Below are 19,394 nucleotides of genomic sequence, written 5' to 3' on the forward strand. Positions count from 1 at the left end.
GCAGAGGCTTAAAACGACAGTTATATAGAAACGGAGGGAGTAATATTTTAGTTAAACCAACACAATTTTTAAATATTGCTATAATATGTATTATTAAGTGATTCACAATAAAGATAACGTGGGGTGTGTTTGTTTTATTATTCCTATCTTATCCTATTCAAAATACATGTTTGTTTCATTATTCTTAAAATCTCATCATATTTTATTCAACTCAAAATATTAAAACTTTTTTAACCCCTTAGGTTTGTTAATTTAACTAAACACTCCTAACAATAAAAATTTATAAATTAACAAAAACACACTCACTTACCCACATATTCCCTATAGACAGTAATCGATTGCCAACATTTAATGGGTAGATGGGAGTGTTTTTGTTAATTTTAAAACTTTTATTGTGAGGGTATTTAACTAAATTAACGAATATAGGGAACTAAAAATAATCTTACCAAACAAATTTTTAAATTCAAATCTTATTCTTTGATGATAACCCAACTCAAATTTTTCAAAAATACTATTCAAAATAATAAAACAAATACACTTATTGTTTGTCGAAAACATGGGCTCTTTGGAAGTGTTTTAGGGCCAGTAAATTCTTAAATGGGCTTATAGCCCAAATACCAAAAGCCTTATCCAGTCTCCCTGTGTCAACTGTATTTCGTAACTTGTAACATCATCTTCAACCTTCAATAGCAGAGACATGAAAGCAGCTCCAACTCCAAGCGTCACTCTTTCCCACTTGACTTTCTCAACTAAGTACTCCACCTCTTCCACTTCACACACCTTCTTCTCCTCAAAAACCAACCGCTTTTCTCTTAAAAAACTCACCTCACTCTCTCTCCATGTATCATCATCCTACAATGCCCATGTGGTTGTTGAAGATGACCTCCATGCTTTCTTGCAAGTATCTCTCTTGCTCTCAATCCCATTCCTCAACTCTTTTTGCGTTATTTCTCATTTTAGTAGCTTGAACTTGGTTTCAGCTTCTGCATTGCATTTTACTCTTATGGGTTTTCTTTTAGTTATAGTTATTTAAGGGATTTCTGTTTACAACGTTGTTAATTTTGTGATGAAAATGAAATTCTGTAGCTTGTTAATATGGGATAAAATGAGTGCACTTTTTCATTATTTCTGAAAAGAAAATTGCAAGTTTACTCAATTTTATTTCATTTTCTGATGTTTGGATTGTCATTTAGAGTTAATTAGTTTGATTAATGAATTCTTTGTGTTTGTTTAAATTAGTACTTCATGTCTTTTGGACTTGGTTTCAGTTTCTGCATTGCATTTTAGTCTTGTGGGGTTGCCTTATACTTACATGTTTTCTTTTTGTTTTGTTATTTTAGTTATTTTAACAATTTTTGTTTCATTAATGTTTATTTTGTGATGAAAATGAAATTCTGTTGCTTGATAATATGGGAGAAAATGAGGCACTCACTCATCAATTCTGGAAAATAGTTTTCTATTTTAGTCAATTTAATGTCAATAGATTTCTTTTATTGTTATTTTGTGATATTTGGATTGTGATTTGGAGTTGATTTGTTTGGTTAATGAGTTCTGTTAATATGAATGTTTTGTCGTTTTGACAGATTCTTCCATGTGATCTGCGAGATAGACTTTATAATGATTCCAAGAGAGGACAACTTCTAGAGGTAACAAATCTCTAAACTTTGGATTTGATTTTGTTGCTTTAGGATAAACATGCTGTTGTGATTGAGGATGCTATAACGCATCCATTCGCTGTGAATTAGTGTTGATGAATGACCCCTATTTGGCCATTTAGGATGCCAATGTTTTTAAGAGGAGGAACTTTGAATTTAGTCATATTACCCCTTTTGTGCATTGGTCAGTCTTAGAAGGATGTGGGTTGATTTATGAATTCATCTTTCCTCATGGTGAAATGAATAAGAGACTTTGAAATGCAATTGCTGCTTATGAGAGGAATAGTTGCTGTTCTGTGTATTGGCTGTATTTATTGTTTCTTAGATATCTGAGAGCTTTGTGCCTTTTAAAAGTTTACCCAACATTGTTGCTTCATAAGATGATGGTTAGTGCTGCTATGTTTGATATAGGTTATACTGGACTTGGGACGCTTGCCAGAAGCCCGCTATCAAGGTGAATTAGGTGGGAAGTACTTAAGGAGTACTGAGGTAAATTCATGATTTTGCGTCTTTGAGCTTTTTATTTGCATGTGTTAGTGAAATGCATAAAATGGTTTTTGCTCACTCAATGTTTCCCATTTGCATCTTTGTTCAGATGAACTCATGATTGATTATTGTAAATGTTCTTGATTGAAAACTTCCTATTTGACATTCTAAAGTTTTAATACCAAGAAAGGAGATAAATTTTTTGAAGAACAGAGATTTCTTCAGTTAGCCTCCATTAAATATGATGCTTATTAGCTAGGTATCAACAGAAGAATTGGAGTATGCTCAAAATGCTGTTGGGAATTTCGGCGGAGACAACAGAGCTGGCATTGAGGGTACCTTGCATAGAATATCTGCAATTAGGAGTAGGAAAGGGGCAATAGTTGGCTTAACTTGCCGAGTTGGCAGGGCAGTCAGTGGTCACATTGACATGGTTTATGATTTGCTTCATTATGGCAAGAGCATCTTGTTCGTTGGAAGGTCAGTTAACTATTTGTACTATTTAATGTTGCAGTATATATAACAAAAGATGCTTCACAGCTCATCTTTAATGTGAAGCAGAAAATCATTTAGACCTGTAGTCATTCATTTATGTCTTACATGGCTCTGGAAGAAGTCTGTTTCTGTCTGAAATGAATTCAAAACTACTCCATCCTTCATCCTTATGATTAGAATGTTATTGGTTAAAAGCCTATATAAGGAATTGTGGTCCGATAAAATGTCAGAACATAAGAGTTTTCGATGCTGTGAGAGTTGCTTCTTCCTTTGATCTAGTAGACTACAGAAAATTTTCAATTTTAATTTCAATAGACAATATCCATTATGAACTTCAACCTTTTCCTTGTCCTTTTCCTCTATTTCTGACAGGCCTGGGGTTGGCAAGACTACTGTTATGCGAGAAATTGCCCGTGTCCTGTCAGACGAATTTCAGAAAAGAGTGGTTAGTAGGGCTTTTCTTGACCCTGTCATCCCTGTCTCACTTCTGATGCTTTTTTATTTTTTTAGTTTTAGTGTCTTTAGCTGTTTTTGACATATGTTTGTGCAAAATAAAACTGGTATAGGTGATTGTTGATACAAGCAATGAAATTGGAGGCGATGGGGATATTCCACATGCAGCAATAGGAAATGCACGAAGAATGCAGGTCCCGGAACCGTCCTTGCAACATAAAGTCATGATTGAAGCAGTCGAGAATCACATGCCTGAGGTGATCATTGTTGATGAAATTGGAACTGAAGCTGAAGCTCTTGCTTGTCGATCCATCGCCGAGAGAGGTGTCATGCTTATTGGTACAGCTCATGGAGAGTGGCTTGAAAATATAATAAAGAATCCTACGCTTTCTGACTTGGTATGTTTTGTTTTCACGTTAAGTAATTGCTTGACTTAAAAACTTAATTACATTGAATAGGAAAGGGCTCAACTTTAACATGCCTCCTTACTTTAAGGAACCACTTGACTCAAAAGCTTAAGCTATCAGTTAAAGACCTAGTATTAATATGTAAGTCTAATGCTTGAGTGTAAGGTACACGCGGCATGAACCTAAGTATAACCACTCAGAAAATATGTTTCAGTTATATTCATTTCACTGGACTTTGAAATAACAAACCCCATCTGCACTTAAGAATGAGATGGAATTTGATTTTTGTTGTTGTTGTTGCTTCTTTTTTTTTTTTTTTTTTTTTTTAAGATTGGAGGAGTAGAAACTGTTACTTTGGGAGATGAGGAAGCCCGAGCTAGAAGATGTCAGAAAAGCATTCTTGAAAGGAAAGCCCCTCCAACATTTTATTTCTTGATTGAGATGAGAGAAAGGCATTATTGGGTTACACATAAGGTATTCCTATCAACTTATTTATCATTTTCAGTTCAAAATTCGAAAGGTATTTCTTTATTTCAAAGGATTCTAGATGATGTCTCTAGCATTACGGAAATCTCTAGCATTATGGAAATCTCGTATCTTGTTCTAAACTATTGACTACTAGAATTGCTTTTGAAAAATTTAGCTAAGAATTTCTGCTCCAAAAGTTGTTGTATGGTGAGATAACAGCTAAAAATTCTGGCTCATTTGTAGTATTTTCTTTAGCTATAAATTTTCAAGGCTTTACAAACTTAGATGTGGAATAAAATTTTTTGGCAAGATGAAACCACACGTACTTTCCGCATTGCTAAACTGTAAAAACAAAAGAATATAATTAGGACTTTGTTTGATTGATAACTTCTTCCTTTCATATGATACTATTAGGATGCCAAATTGAGAGGTAAAGTGGGTAGGCATGTGGTTTATAAGGGTTTGGACACCCTCCCTTGTAAGTCGGTTTTCCAATGAGAGTTTTACCTAAGCCTACAAAAAGACCATTGTCCAACCTAGTTCCTATCAATCTGGGAGTGGGTTCCTATCAGATACATTTTCCACTGTATGATTGTTTGTATCTCATTTTACAGACTGAGAAGAGTGTGGATATGTTGCTTCGTGGACAAAACCCATTGGTCGAGGTAATTCTTTCTGTAGCTTTTAGTCATATGCTTCAAAACATGTGGAATTTTAGTCGCAAGCATTTGTAGGTTACAATATCAAGCATTTATCCTTTTAATTGTTTTAGTTTTTGAGCAGAAAAATGCAAGTTCTTACTATCAAATTCGGAATGAGATGCATATATATCGTGATTAAAAAAGACTCTTCATCTTCTGTATATACTCCTTATTTCTTCAGCAATGAGTAGCCAGAACTTTGAAACTTTTGTCAGAACTCTGAAGTAACTTGGGCATATGATGATTATAAGGCATGGATTTATCCGCAAGAGAAAGTTCATCTTTTGAATATCAATTTTAAGATTCTAAAACAACTTTAGAGTCATTTTTCACCCAGTAGATATTGAATATTTGATCAATTTTCGACCTTTTAGTTAGGACTATGTCTTAAAAAGTGCAGGACAAAAGCAAACTATATATTCATGTACTTAGAACTTAAATTGTAGGATGTACTCGAACTACACCTTTTTTCGAGTTCGACGAACTAATATTTCTTTCTCACTCTGGTATCAATACACCGAATCATAATTTTGTTGACCTTTATTATTCCGTTCATGACTGAAGTAACCGCTTATCTGAATTCTAAACCTCTTTGTTTTGCAGATCAGGAGAAGGGATGATCAGTTCAAGGTTGTGATAGAAAGATGGAAGGCTTACGATAGACATGAAATATAAATTTTCTTCATTCATAAACTTGATGTGTTGTGCTTTGTGTTACAGGTAATTATAGTTGGCAAATTCATATTGGAATATATGTATAATTGTATATACAAGTTAAGTTACTGGCTGAATGTTTCAGCAGTTGTATGCAACTTAAAAAAAAAATGTTAAAAATTTACTAATATTTTATTGCTTAGCAGTTAGCATAAGCATAGTATGAGAAAGAATGAGTGCCTCTGGGTTTATTTGTTAACTCGAAGAGCTTTTGAAATATTCGAGAGAATCTAGAATATTACTTTGATACCCCAAACTAATACATTTTTTTCACTTATGATTCTTTTTACTAGGGGTGAGCGGTTCCGGGTATCCTCCATTTTCCGGGGGAACCGGAACCGCACAGTGCAGGTTCCCAAAAAAAGAAACAGGAATCAGAACCGCACAGTATAGGTTCTTCAATTCAAGGAACTGGAACCTAAAATGCAGGTTCCGGTTCTTTTCCGGGGTACCCTGTAAAAAAATCAATTACCCCCCTATTAGTTTAAAAAATGATAAAAATACCTTAAAAGTTTACAAATACACCCCTAACAAATATACTATTTGAGTTTAGGGTTTAATTATAATGTAATATTATAATTAATTAAATTGTTAATCATTTAATTAAGTATTGTAATATTATTTATAATCTAATGTTATAATTAATTAAGTAATCATACCATAAATTTATAATGTAATGTTATAATTAATAAAATTCTAATCATTTAATTAAGTATTGTGTAAATTAGTAAATTAATTACTAATGTTTATAATATAACTCATAATCATTAAAATAATCATACTATAAATCATATAATTTTAATATTATAAATTAATTAAATTTTAAATCATTTAATTAATATACTAATAGTTATAAGGATGTTTCATGATTAAGTAATCATATTATAATATATAAGTAATGTTATAATTATTAAATTTTAAATCGTTAATTAAATAATGTAATAATATAGTAAATTACTATGTTTATAATGTATGTTTATAATCTAACTAATTATAATCATTTTAACTATGTAATGCTATAATTAAGTAAGTGATCATAATATAATGTAATATAATATGTTATAATTAATTGAGTAATTATTTAACTATAATGTAATGTTTAATTAATGTTTATATGAAATGTTATAAGGAATGTTATAATAATTAAATTTCTAATCATTTATTAGTTTATTCAATGTTTATTTATTAATTAGTATTACTATTTTTAACATAATATTATAACTCATAATCAATTAAGTATAATTTAATTATGTAATATTATAATTAATTATGATCATACTATAATGTAATGTTAGGTGAATTAAGTAATCAGATATGATCTTTAATGTTATTATATATTAATTAAATTTTATCATTTATTAAGATGTAATAAATTACTAATGTTTATAATGTGATGTTATAAATTATAACTAATTAAGTAATCATTTAACTATGTAATACATAATTAATTAAGTAATCATAATATAATGTAATGTAATAATGTTATAATTAATGTTTTAAATATAATGTCATAATCAATTAAATAATCATATATTATATAATGTTTAATTAATTATGTAATTAACTAATCTCCTATAATGAAATAGTGAAATGTTACAATGAATTAAGTAACCTACTATAATTATTTAATATAATTTATAATTAATTTGTTTATAATAGATATTATAATTAATAAGTAATCATTTATTATAATGTAAGATACAATTAATTACATAATCGTACTATAAATTTATATGTAATGTTGTAATTAATTAAATTCTTAATAATTTACTAAGTATTATACTAATGTTTATGTAGTAAATTATTAGTAATAGTAATTTGTAATATAATGTCATAATCAATTAGTAATCATTTAATTATGTAATGTTATAATTAATTATATAATCATACTATATGTAATGTTTAGTGAATTACTATTAAGTAATCATACTATAAATTTTTAATGTAATATATATTAATTAAATTTTTAATCATTTAATTAAGTTTGTATTATGTTTATAATAAATGTTATAATTGACTAAGTAATTATACTATAATCTATAATGTAAGTTTATAGATTAATTAAATTTCTAATTATTAATTAAGTAATATATTAAATGTTATAACTTATAAGTCAATTAATTAAGTAGTAATCAATTAATGTATGCTATAATTTATTATACTAAAATCAATAAGTAAATATAAAAATTATAATTATTTAAGTATCATTTAACTATAAGTAATGTTTAATTGATTAAGTATAGATATTCAACTAGTATTAAATTTATTATGTTTATCAATTTATCATTTAATAATTAATTACTAATTTATTATAGATATACTTAGAACTTGATAATTGAAGTAAATAACTAAATATATTATTACTCAATCAATATACTATTTTATTCAAAATAATTCTTTTAATAACATTAAAATGTAAACACTTTTAATTGGATCATATTCCAATTATTCACTTAATAATCAAAACTTTAATTTAATGTATATATTATATAAGCTTTTAATATGGTGTAATTTATTGTAATAAGTTATAATGTTCGTATATTTTTAATTAGTTATTCTAAAAATTTAACTTTTTTCTATTTTAAATTTTTTATATGTAAAATAATAGAAACCCTCCATTATTCACATTTCCAAATATTCATTGTAGTCCAGGTTTCAAAACAGGTTCCAAACGGTTATAAAAACAGGTTCCAAAACAAGTTCAAAACAGGTTCCAACAGGTTCCAAACAGGTTCCAAAATCGGTTCCAACCGGGTACCCCTTATAGGTTCCAAACAGGGTACCCTTTTTACAGTTTCGGTTCCTTTCCGTTCCTCCCCCACAAGCACCGGAACTGGAACCGCATAGTATCAGTTCCAAAAAATTGGAACCGGAACCTACCCCACAGTACCGGTTCCGTGTAGTTTCGGTTTCGATTCTACCCCTGGTTCCGGTTCTACCCGCTACCCGTGCTTACCCCTACTTTTTACTTATCATTATGTGATTATATTACTAAATTAATACTATATATGGATATGTATTATAATGTATTTTTAGTTAAGTTATTTTGAATTTCTTAAATATTTTAAAATTTTCTTAGACTTTATGAAATTTGTTTTATCCTTTGTAGTAAAATACTTTTCAATAATTATATTGATAAAATATTGTAATTGTGTTTTAAAGTTTCGAGCGGGTGCAACAAGCGAGAAACCGAAATCGATGCAAAACCGAAAATCTGGTTTTTCTTTCCTTCGTCTCGTTCTGTCCCATTACTTTGTTTTTTGATATTGTTTTGATTGATGTTATTAGGTATTAATCTAAACCAAATATTGCACAAAAAACACCATGTAAATGAACCATCTTTTAAATTGTGGCTAGATTGAAGAAGTTTAGGGAAAAGAGCAATCACACAACATTATGATAACAACTTCAAAAGGACATTATTAATATCAATTTCATCATCAAGATATGTTGGAGTCTACACTACAAGGCACGCTAGATCTATGGTTTTAAGAGGGGGTTAATCCTCCTATTAACAAATTTATTGGGTAAAAGTCAGACCACCTCAAATTCTATTATGGTATCAGAGCAATGTTCAGTTGAGTTGAGTACTTGAAACGGGTAGGAGTTAAAGCCACACTACCTCTAATAATACATGACCCAATATATGAGCTACCGTGAGGGAGAGTGTTGGATCCCACATCACTAGGCAGCTCAAGTCTACTGGTTTATAAGATGGGATATCCTCTCATTCAAAAGGTCTTATTGGTGAGGAGTCGACCCACCTCAAATTATATTAAGATAAGATCTTCTAAATTTGTAAGGTTGTTGACAACGTTTTCTAGACTTGATTTTTGATGAAGATGTGATAATACTTGGTGATAGGTAAAGAGATATTATCATTCTAAGATTATTAGATGAAGATACAGTAGGGCCACTCTAATTGATTATTAGATGAATAAATAGATCTTGAGAAATTACTTTATCAAGCTTATGGATTCGTATAATCTCACTTTCAATCCTTGTTTTTTATTAAAGAAAAAAAAAAAAAAAAAAAAAAACCTTTGACGAAATTGATTGATTATTAGTATTATATAGTTAATTCTATAATTCATGGATAACGTTTCTTTATGGTCCAATCAAAAATTAGAAAAAAGGTCAAGTTGTCCGATTTAAAGTAATAATTTCCCTTTTGTATTTTTAGATAATTAGAGACGGACAAAGGAAACATCTTCTTCGTTTTAATTTATACAGGTTTTTGTTTAATAGTTTAGTGTGTAATTATTATTATTTTCTAATTCTTCTTGTTATTTCGGACTGCTATTTATAACAAGAAGGAAAACGTCACCCAAAAAGTACATTAAACGGAATATGTTTCTCTCCTGAATATCAAATTATTTAAACTTGAGGAGGTTGATACTAATGTAATACAACCATGTTTCTAAACCAATAGCTAATTAATCAATTAATTATATAAACCCACATCAAAGTAAAGACTGAGAAAACTTGAAGGGACAAAACTCAAAGTTTACTGACAGCTCGATTTATTCTCAAAAGAGATTATCGCAACAACTGATTGTCACAGTCTCCACTTAAATTACGGATACTCAGATAGAGAATCGAACCTGAGATCGTACACCTATCCACATTATTCTCAATTCACCCTTAGCATCTGTACTGCCCACGGATGAGTACATAACTAAAAGCTACCTAAACACAGCATTAAGCAAGAGATTAAACTTGCTATCAAACACAGCGCCGCTGTCTTAAAAAAATGAAGCAATTGTGGATGTGGATGGACAAAGATATATGTCTCAACTGAATACAAACGTTGGCAGGCCTTGGATTTTTATGGTTGGCCGGCATTCATTGATAAATATATATAAAACTTTACTCTCTCTTTCTCTCCAACCCTAATCCCCTTTTCCTTATCCAAATTCTCTTCTGAGTTTGAGATTTTACTGTAAATGAACAAATATAAGGATATCCATGATATGTAGTTTGTGAAAATGTATTCATAGTATATATCCTATACGAGCACAAAATTTTTACATAAAAAATTAAAATTCTCAAGTGACAAAATTTTAAATGGCGTACGTTGATAATCCAAAAGAGAAAATTTTACAGTTTCTAATTTAAACCTCTAATAATCTCAAGTGACATGCATATAAATATTAAATACTGTTTCATAAACTGCGTTTTTAGTGATATGATATTAACAGATAAAAGTATAAGTTTGATCATTACGTATATGAAAAAAGTTTTCATGGGTAGACTTCAACATTTATTTGAAAATCCAAACTTCTATTATATAAAATCGATAAAGTCGGATGGATAGAGGGGCACATGGGTGGTTGAAAGGGTCTCCCAGTATAATTTTCAATAGGGGAAAATTTAATTGAACTTATATCTTATAGTGGTTTACTAGTATTGTTAAACCATTAATAAATAAAATATGTCTGAAAATCCTTTTATGGTAACTTAAACCGATCTTATCTTCATATATTTTGGTAACATAACTTAGATAAATTTAGTCCAATCTTTCTAATACTTGATCATAAAATCACGTAATTAATTGTATAAGCAAACTCGGTTAGAAATAGAATACAAATTCTGTGTCATTTCTCTCATGCAATCGTCTGTTTTTGTCGAGTTTCAATGATTAAATTGACTGTTTGCATTAATATGAAGGAGTTCCACTTCGCTAAACTTGCAAATATTAAATCAATGGCGGCCACGTATTTGCATTTACGTATTCTTCGTCTCTCCCTTCCCTTTGTCTTCAACGTTAAAGTGATTCTTATTTTGCATTTAACTCCCCACCATTGACTTCCTTCTCCAAACTATCAATCGCCATGCCCATGGATACCTCCCTCACCAACCCTTTTCCTCTCTTCTCCTTCTTCTTCTTCTTCTGCTTCCTTTTATCAAACCCTATTTCTCTTTTTGCTTCCTCAACAAACCAATTCATCTCTTGTTTAACTCACTATAACATCAACAACTTCACCACCTTTCCCACCAAAACAAACAACTCCTCAACTTATTACTACGAGCTCCTGAATTTTTCCATTCAAAATCTCCGGTTTACTGACACTTCGGTCCCGAAACCAATTGCTATTATCTTGCCGAAGAGCGTTGAGGAAATATCCAACACAGTGTTGTGCTGCAGAAACTTGTCCGTTGAAATTAGGGTTAGGTGTGGGGGACACAGCTATGAAGGAACGTCCGCGTTCGCAAGCGATGGAGCTTCGTTTGTAATAATTGATATGATAAATTTGAACGAGGTGGCGGTGGACTTGGCGTCGGAAACCGCTTGGGTTGGAGGCGGCGCAACGCTTGGCGAGACGTATTATGCCATCGCGCAGGCGAGTAATGTCCATGGATTCTCGGCGGGGTCTTGCCCGACGGTGGGGGTTGGCGGGCACATTGGCGGTGGGGGGTTCGGGTTGTTGTCGAGAAAATATGGGGTTGCAGCTGATAATGTGGTGGATGCTCTGCTTGTTGATGCAAATGGAAAGTTATTGGATAGGGAAGGCATGGGAGAAGATGTGTTTTGGGCCATTAGAGGAGGAGGTGGAGGAGTTTGGGGCATTGTTTATGCTTGGAAAATAAAATTGGTCAAAGTGCCACAAACTGTGACAAGTTTTATCATTTCTAGGCCAGGCATGAAACACCATGTTGCCAACTTAGTAAACAAATGGCAACAAATAGCGCCCAAATTGGCTGGTGAATTTTACATATCATGTTTTGTGGGAACTGGATTGCCCGAGGCTGAAGAAATCGGGAAATTTTCAGCTACATTTAAAGGGTTTTTTCTTGGTGCAAGAAATGAAGCTTTATCAATTATAAACCAAGTTTTTCCTGAGGTGGAACTTGGAGAAGAAGATTGCAAAGAAATGAGTTGGATTGAGTCAATTTTATTCTTCTCTGGGTTAAGTAAAGGAAGCTCAATTTTAGACTTGAAAAACAGGTATTTACAAGACAAGAATTACTTCAAGGCCAAATCAGATTATGTCAAAACTCCAATTTCAGCCACGGGGATAAGTTCATTACTAGAAATTCTTGAAAAAGAGCCAAAAGGGTATGTGATTTTAGACCCTTATGGTGGAATTATGGAGAGAATAAGTAGTGAAGAAATTGCATTTCCTCACAGGAAAGGCAATTTGTTTACAATTCAATATTTGGTGGCATGGTATGAAGAGGACAATGACAAGAGCAAGAAATACATTGACTGGGCAAGGGAATTTTATAATGAAATGACACAATTTGTGTCATGGGGGCCAAGGTGTGCTTATATTAATTACATGGATACTGATTTGGGAGAGATGGAATTGATTAATTCTAGTGTTCAAACTGAGGATGCTGTGGAAATTGCCAGAGTTTGGGGTGAAAAATACTTCTTGAAAAATTATGATAGATTGGTTAAAGCTAAAACGATTATTGATCCAAACAATGTGTTTAATAATCAACAAGGGATTCCTCCAATGTCTAATAATTTTGTGGGGTTCAAAGGCAAGAGCGATGACTGAGCTAGCTACAGATCAATTATATAAATATGTGTACTTCCTGTGTATGCCTTTGTTTAGCCAATTTAGGACCATAGAAGATGAAAATGAAAGGGTTTGCTTTACCTTTTTTTTTTTTTTTTTTTGGTTTGGGTCTCTCTTATTTTTGCTTGTACTTTGTGCATTGCAAATTTGAAGTGGAGTGTTATATATATATTGTGTTTGTGTGAATATGTAAAACTATGGACAGTTTTATATCAAAAGTGGACAAAAAAAAATTCTAAGTCAGAAATGTTTATCTTCTAATGTTAAATTGTCGACAATTTTACAAATTGGTACGTTAAATACTTTAAGTTGTCCTCATATAAGAATTTCGATTACTTAATATGGTATCAAAATTAAAATATTTGAAATTAAAAATGTAAATAACGTGTGAGGACCAAGCTGGAGATCGATCATATATTACACGTCTCAAATATTAATATTCAACCTTGGTCTAAAAAAGAAAAATGGGGAGTACTAGCATGCACATATAGTAGGCTTAAATGTTACACGTATTTCTTGTTTTGCGAGATTCATTATAAATATTATTCATATGTAATTATAGAAAACTCATACATATTAGAATATAGTTGCATTTTTATTGTGATTGAGACAACCAAAACCATTTTCATATAATTATACTTAATTTAGATCAACAATAAAATATTTAACACAGTTCAAATGCGAATCAGTGGAATGTCAGAAATCAGAATCTTTGAACATATGCCAAACATTAAACTACGTACTAATCAAATATTAACTAATGAGAATTGCCTCCGAGATAATGACATTTTCCCACCATCGTTAAATTCAAAAGTTAATTTTAACAAATTAGGGTGAAAAATATATTTAATAAAGTTTGGATGGGAAAATGTTATTTGTGCTATTCAGTCTAGTTAAAAATTATAAAGTTAAATAGTTCGTAGCTTTACCCTTTCGTCATTTCGTGTAACGGATTCCATTGACCAAGATTGACGATGGGTGGGAAAATGTAATTATGACAAATCTTGGGTGGGCAATTGTTATTCACTCTTGCCTCGATGGAAGACTCAAAAAGTTCTATTACTACTATTTTAATTTGTCATTAGATGGAAAAATAAATTATTTGTACTTAATAGGTAGTCCACTGTCCACCAAATATGTCAGTTCTTTAATTTGAAATACATAATCTCTCCATAAATAATAAATTATCTACCCAACTTGAAATAAAATCAATGAATCCTATACACCTTCTTGACCAAAATTAATAATTTAAACACTTAGATTACAAAGTTTTCTCATAAAACAGTAATGTTTGAATCAAAATCAAATCCAATCTCATGAATTCTATGTGTAGAGACATTATTTAAGTCCCACTAATTCTCTTTTTAAGCCTCGATAATAATTAAAATTATTTTAAAAGTTGAATTTATTAATATTTCATATTTGATTACATAATTGCCCTTCTCCAATATTTCTCCTTCCAAATTTCTTTGTTAACCCCATCATCCTTATTTTTTCTCCTGAGTTAAATTTCAGTCGCCATTTTCATTTTTGGCAACCTAGTTCTTATACAAACTCTTATAAACACTAAAAAGTAGTTTAAATAGGATTAAACTGAATGTCCTAAATCAAAAACTGCGAATATTCATCATTTTATTTCCATTGTTTGAACCCATCTTCCATCTCTTCAAAAAATCATAATAATAATAATAATTTAATTAAGAATACATAATTTCCAAACAAAGAATTAAAATTACAGTATTAAAAAATAAAATAAAAATATAGGGTTTAGGATATTGAGAAAAAGAGTTTGTTAATATATAGGGTGTGTTTGGAGCGAGGGCATATAAGATAACGGGGGTAATCTTCGTTTATTTTGCAAGATTCCAATGTTTGATTTACAAGTAATAAAATATTACGAGAATCTTTTATTGCAAATAGTGTTTACTGTTGGTAATGTGTGGGATAATCCGATACCCTCCCCCAGCCTTGGGATTAAAAATTACTGGGTAATCTGATTTTTATACCTATTTTGCCCTTAATTAAAAATCATTTTTGACACAATTTCCCTCAAATGTCTACTAAATAACAATTACTCAGCCCTCTACATTTGAGAAATTAGCTAAAACACCCCAACCATAAAAAAATTTAAAAGTTAACAAAATACCCCCAGCCACCCAAGACCACCGCCGATCGTTACTCACCACCGTTGGCCTCTGGCGTCAATCGTTTAATGGTGCATGACCGGTGGGATCTGGCTGGTCATCCACCAGTAAGACCTTTTCTGACCAACTAGGAACGGCCAAATCTGGCCGTTTCACAACCAAAGATGTGGCTGTTTCACGGCCGCCATTTCACTGCCAAAGATCTGGTCTTTTCACGGCTAGATTTGTGGCAGTGAAATGGTCATAGATTTGGTCGTGAAACAGCCATGGATTTGTGATCCATGGTTGGAAATGGCTTTGTCAACACACGACTGGCCATATACAGCCAGTTGTGCGCCATTTCGTCGACTTCCGGCGGCGGTCGGTGGTGGTGGCTGGCTGGCGACAATGGCTTGGGGGGAGTGGAGGTGATTTTGCTACAAATTAAAGTTTTATATGGCTGGAGAGTTTTAGCAAAATTTCAAATGTAGGGGGTTAAAAAAAATGATTCAAAAAATAATAATAAAAAATAATATTATATTAATATTTAAAAATGAGAGCAATTTAGTAATCTATAAAACATGCCCACCTATTTATTCTCCCAACCAAACATATTATTCACCAATTTATTCAAACCAACCAAACGCATTTTCTAAACATTCCCAGTAATCTTTAAGATGATCTATCTTTCCGTTAATGTAACATCCCCCTATAATAAAACATTATATGATCCAAACGTTCCTTGAAGGGTATATAATGACAAAATTCTCCTAAGGTTTCAGAAATAACAGGAATAATTTTTTCGTTAAATTTTAGGTGTTAAAATAAATAGTAGGAGGATAATTTGGTAATATTTATTAACTCATAGCAGTATAAATTTTAACGTTCATTAACGGTTTATTAGCAGTATGAAATTTCTATTATTTATAAAATTCAAGAGATTTTTTGTAAAACCCCTCCCTATCTGGGTATTTCCTAAGTATTCTGTGGCAATTGAGAACCTAGAAAAGACACGCCTAGGAAATGAGTTTGTTTTAAAAGCTATACTTTTGTCTGTTTTGTCTTTTTTTTTTTTTTTTATTTAAAGCGTGATATTAAACATCCCATATCCATAAAATGATTCAAGAAATTTAGCTTCCTACGGAGTTATTATCATAAGTATATAATATCATTTACTAATATCATTTAACCTTTTTCATTCATTTGACAAGGAAATGATCATACTAGGTTTATTAAAACATATTTACTTCAACATTCATAAACTAAAAACCATTTGATGTTATTTTACAACAAAAATTCAAAACATAGCAAAAGCATTCCTTCATGCGCATGTCATTCCCCAATAGCCTCTCCCAGCTTCAAGCTTCAATCTTTACTTGCAAAACATTTTAAAAAATTTCGTGGGGTGAGCGCTAATCACTCGGTAAGGAAATATGACCTTTTATAAACTATTAAGGTTTATTATACAAGCATATTACTCAGGACCTTACCTTTACCTACCTACAAGACATGACCTTCATTCATTGACATTATCAAGTTCATAAAACATGTTATACGCTTTGGACTTTCCTCATAAACATAAGTCATAACATAACCATATATAATATAACATAGAACATATATGACTTATGCAATATTCATAAACATAGCATGCCTATTTCTTTTATCTTTATACTTGATGTTTTCATTAGTCTTTATTATCCGATCGAATTCATTTGAACCATTACCTTGTTCTTGGTCGTCACCTCAAAGGACTCATGGTTTCCACAGAGATTTCATTCCTCTGATCTTGGTTTATACCTTAAGAGACTCATGGAATTCATTCTTTAACATTTCATAAATGTTTTCATAAATAAACTAAATAAGCTATATGCATTACCATTATGAATGCAAACATATGGGATAACATCTCCTATGCTCAATCATACTATTAATTCATTTAACATGTACCCTTAGCCAATTGCACAATTCATCAATCAATTTAGCAAAACTCCATGATATGAATATTTTCCTATTAAATTCATTAACTTAATTTATTTGATTTCTCATACAACACAAGGAATTTCAACATTAAGATTATTTAGTGGTTTGTTAGAAATTATAAAAAAAAATGGGAATTTTACTTAAGGAGGTGGATGCCATACATTTCGTCACTATTCAAGCAATTTTTTTCTCATCTTCCAATTCGAATTGATTTTTTGCTAAACATAAAAGTTTTAGGTCTATTTCTCAAATTTTTAATACTTTAAGAATCAGCTCAATCAGACTTTTATAACTTCAGTTATGACTGATTCAGTGAAGCATGTATAGTATAAGTCTTAAAAAACCAAATCCGAATTCTATTCATTTTTAACCATGTCACGTTCATTTGCACATTCATAGTATTTGCCATAAAAACCTCATTTTTTACAAAACCAAAAAGTGCCAAAACATTGTCCAACTACAAATCTCTTAATTGGCATAAATATCCTCCATATGCACACATACACCAATCAACACACCCATTTAAACAATCCATAACCAAAACATAGCATCACACTCAAATTAACATAAATAAATGTAAGTTTCATCAACCCTAGGTGTTATCGATTGTAGTCATAAGAGAGATTTTTTCCTTACCTTAGTATACCTTACACACATAACCACTTATGAATTTCTCTTTTAACTAAAAATCAAAACAACTAGGGTTTTGAAACTCACCTTAAACCCTGAAATTGAAGTTCTTTAAGTATGGATGGTGATCTCATTCAAACTTCAACTTGAAATCCTATGAAAATTTTGAGAGAGAGAGCTTGAATTAAAACCTTTAATGGAGGAAAATAAGACTTGAAGAAGAGAGTTTGATGTTCTAAGGGTGTTGGCCGACTTAACCAAGAAAATATCTTATAAATAGTTCATTTTTTTAATTCCCAAATAGGATTGGCCATCAAAAGTTAGAGACATGGGCCATTTGATATAAATTTTGCATAAAAGGACATTTTGGTCATTTCTACTACAACATAATGATTACGCCCCTTTAATGCCATTTGACTTCTCTTTTCTACTTGGTGACCAAGTAAATCCATAAGATAATTAACTAATTTACCCATAATACACTTTTATAGATACTTGATTCCTATAAATTATTGTGAAAAGACCATTATATCCCTTGGGAACCATTTATGTCGTTTAACCCTACTAACCCCCTTCATGACCCTTTAACCATATTTCTTATCAGTATCATCGATTCCTAACACTTTACAATGTTCACATCTCATAATGCATGCAAAATGACCATTTTACCCTTTTATTGATAAAATCATTTTAAGGGTAGAATTACATACCTTATAGCATCGGAACACTAACGCGGGGGTTTACATTTTTGTTATTGTATCATATCTTAACAGTTAATGTTGTGTTAAAAAAAAAAAAAAGACTTAGAACTTGTAAATTGTTTAAATAAAATAAAAATCGAGAAAAAAAAGACCATTAACTTGTAGATAAATTGTTTCTCATATCTTAATTTTGTTCAAATTAAAATATAAAAAACCGAACCAAAAAAAAAAAAAAAAAGATCGTTTACTTGTAAATTGTTCTCTTATTATTATTTTTTTTGAATTTAAAAAATATATACAATAAATTGTTTATCGTATTTTATTTTTTTTTTTAAATTAAAAGATAAAAATAAAAAACCGAGTTCAAAGAGTAATGAATTTATCCTTGAGGTATATATAATGACAAAATTCTTCAAAGGTTTCAAAAATAATAGGAACGATTTTTTCCTTAAATTTTAGGTGTTAAACTCAATAGTAGGAGGATAAGTTGGTAATATTTACTAACTCACAACAGTATAAATTTTAAGGTTCATTAACAGTTTATTAGCGATGAGGAATTTCTGTTATTTATAAAATTCAAGAGATTTTTTTTTTATTGTATCATATCTTAAGGGTTAATGTTGTGTTAAAAAAAAAAGACTTAAAACTTGTAAATTGTTTAAATAAAAAAATAAAAAATCGAGAAAAAAGATCATTAAATTGTAAATAAATTGTTTCTCGTATCTTAATTTTGTTCAAATTAAAATATAAAAAACCGAACAAAAAAAAAAAAAAAAAAGACCATTAACTTGTAAATTGTTCTCTTTTTTTTTTCGAAATTTAAAAAATATATACAATAAATTGTTTAACGTATTTTAATTTTTTTAAAATTAAAAGATAAAAATAAAATACTGAGTTCAAAGAGTAATGAATTTATCCTTGATGTATATATAATGACAGAATTCTCCAAAGGTTTCAAAAATAACAGGAATGCTTTTTTTGTTAAACTTTAGGCCTTAAAATCAATAGTGAGAGGATAATTTGGTAATATTTACTTATTCACAATAGTA

General features: G+C 30.5%; 2 protein-coding genes across 2 annotated transcripts; both read left to right on the forward strand.

Annotated features, from left to right (window-relative positions):
- Nucleotides 1–697: 697 nt before the first annotated feature.
- On the forward strand, nt 698–5,431 carry LOC116113491 (uncharacterized protein ycf45-like). Its single transcript, XM_031399644.1, has 9 exons — nt 698–901; nt 1,584–1,646; nt 2,067–2,144; nt 2,401–2,621; nt 3,009–3,081; nt 3,203–3,487; nt 3,827–3,970; nt 4,579–4,629; nt 5,269–5,431. Exons 1-9 carry the CDS (start codon nt 698–700, stop codon nt 5,338–5,340), a joined length of 1,191 nt encoding a protein of 396 aa, XP_031255504.1. The 3' UTR covers nt 5,341–5,431.
- A 5,782-nt stretch (nt 5,432–11,213) lies between these two features.
- Nucleotides 11,214–12,948, forward strand: LOC116113492 (reticuline oxidase-like). The gene has a single exon (XM_031399645.1). It carries the CDS (start codon nt 11,214–11,216, stop codon nt 12,885–12,887), a length of 1,674 nt encoding a protein of 557 aa, XP_031255505.1. The 3' UTR covers nt 12,888–12,948.
- Nucleotides 12,949–19,394: the final 6,446 nt, after the last annotated feature.

The sequence above is a fragment of the Pistacia vera genome, unplaced genomic scaffold (assembly GCF_008641045.1).
Source record: "Pistacia vera cultivar Batoury unplaced genomic scaffold, PisVer_v2 Contig68, whole genome shotgun sequence".
NCBI lineage: Eukaryota > Viridiplantae > Streptophyta > Magnoliopsida > Sapindales > Anacardiaceae > Pistacia > Pistacia vera.

What these genes read in the sequence shown, in the direction of transcription:
- LOC116113492 (XM_031399645.1), top strand. Translation starts at nt 11,214, where the DNA reads ATGCCCATGGATACCTCCCTCACCAACCCTTTTCCTCTCTTCTCCTTC.
- LOC116113491 (XM_031399644.1), top strand. Translation starts at nt 698, where the DNA reads ATGAAAGCAGCTCCAACTCCAAGCGTCACTCTTTCCCACTTGACTTTC. An exon ending in AGTACTTAAGGAGTACTGAG is followed by an intron (nt 2,145 to 2,400) that starts GTAAATTCATGA and finishes CTTATTAGCTAG; the next exon opens with GTATCAACAGAAGAATTGGA. An exon ending in ATCCTACGCTTTCTGACTTG is followed by an intron (nt 3,488 to 3,826) that starts GTATGTTTTGTT and finishes TTTTTTTTTAAG; the next exon opens with ATTGGAGGAGTAGAAACTGT.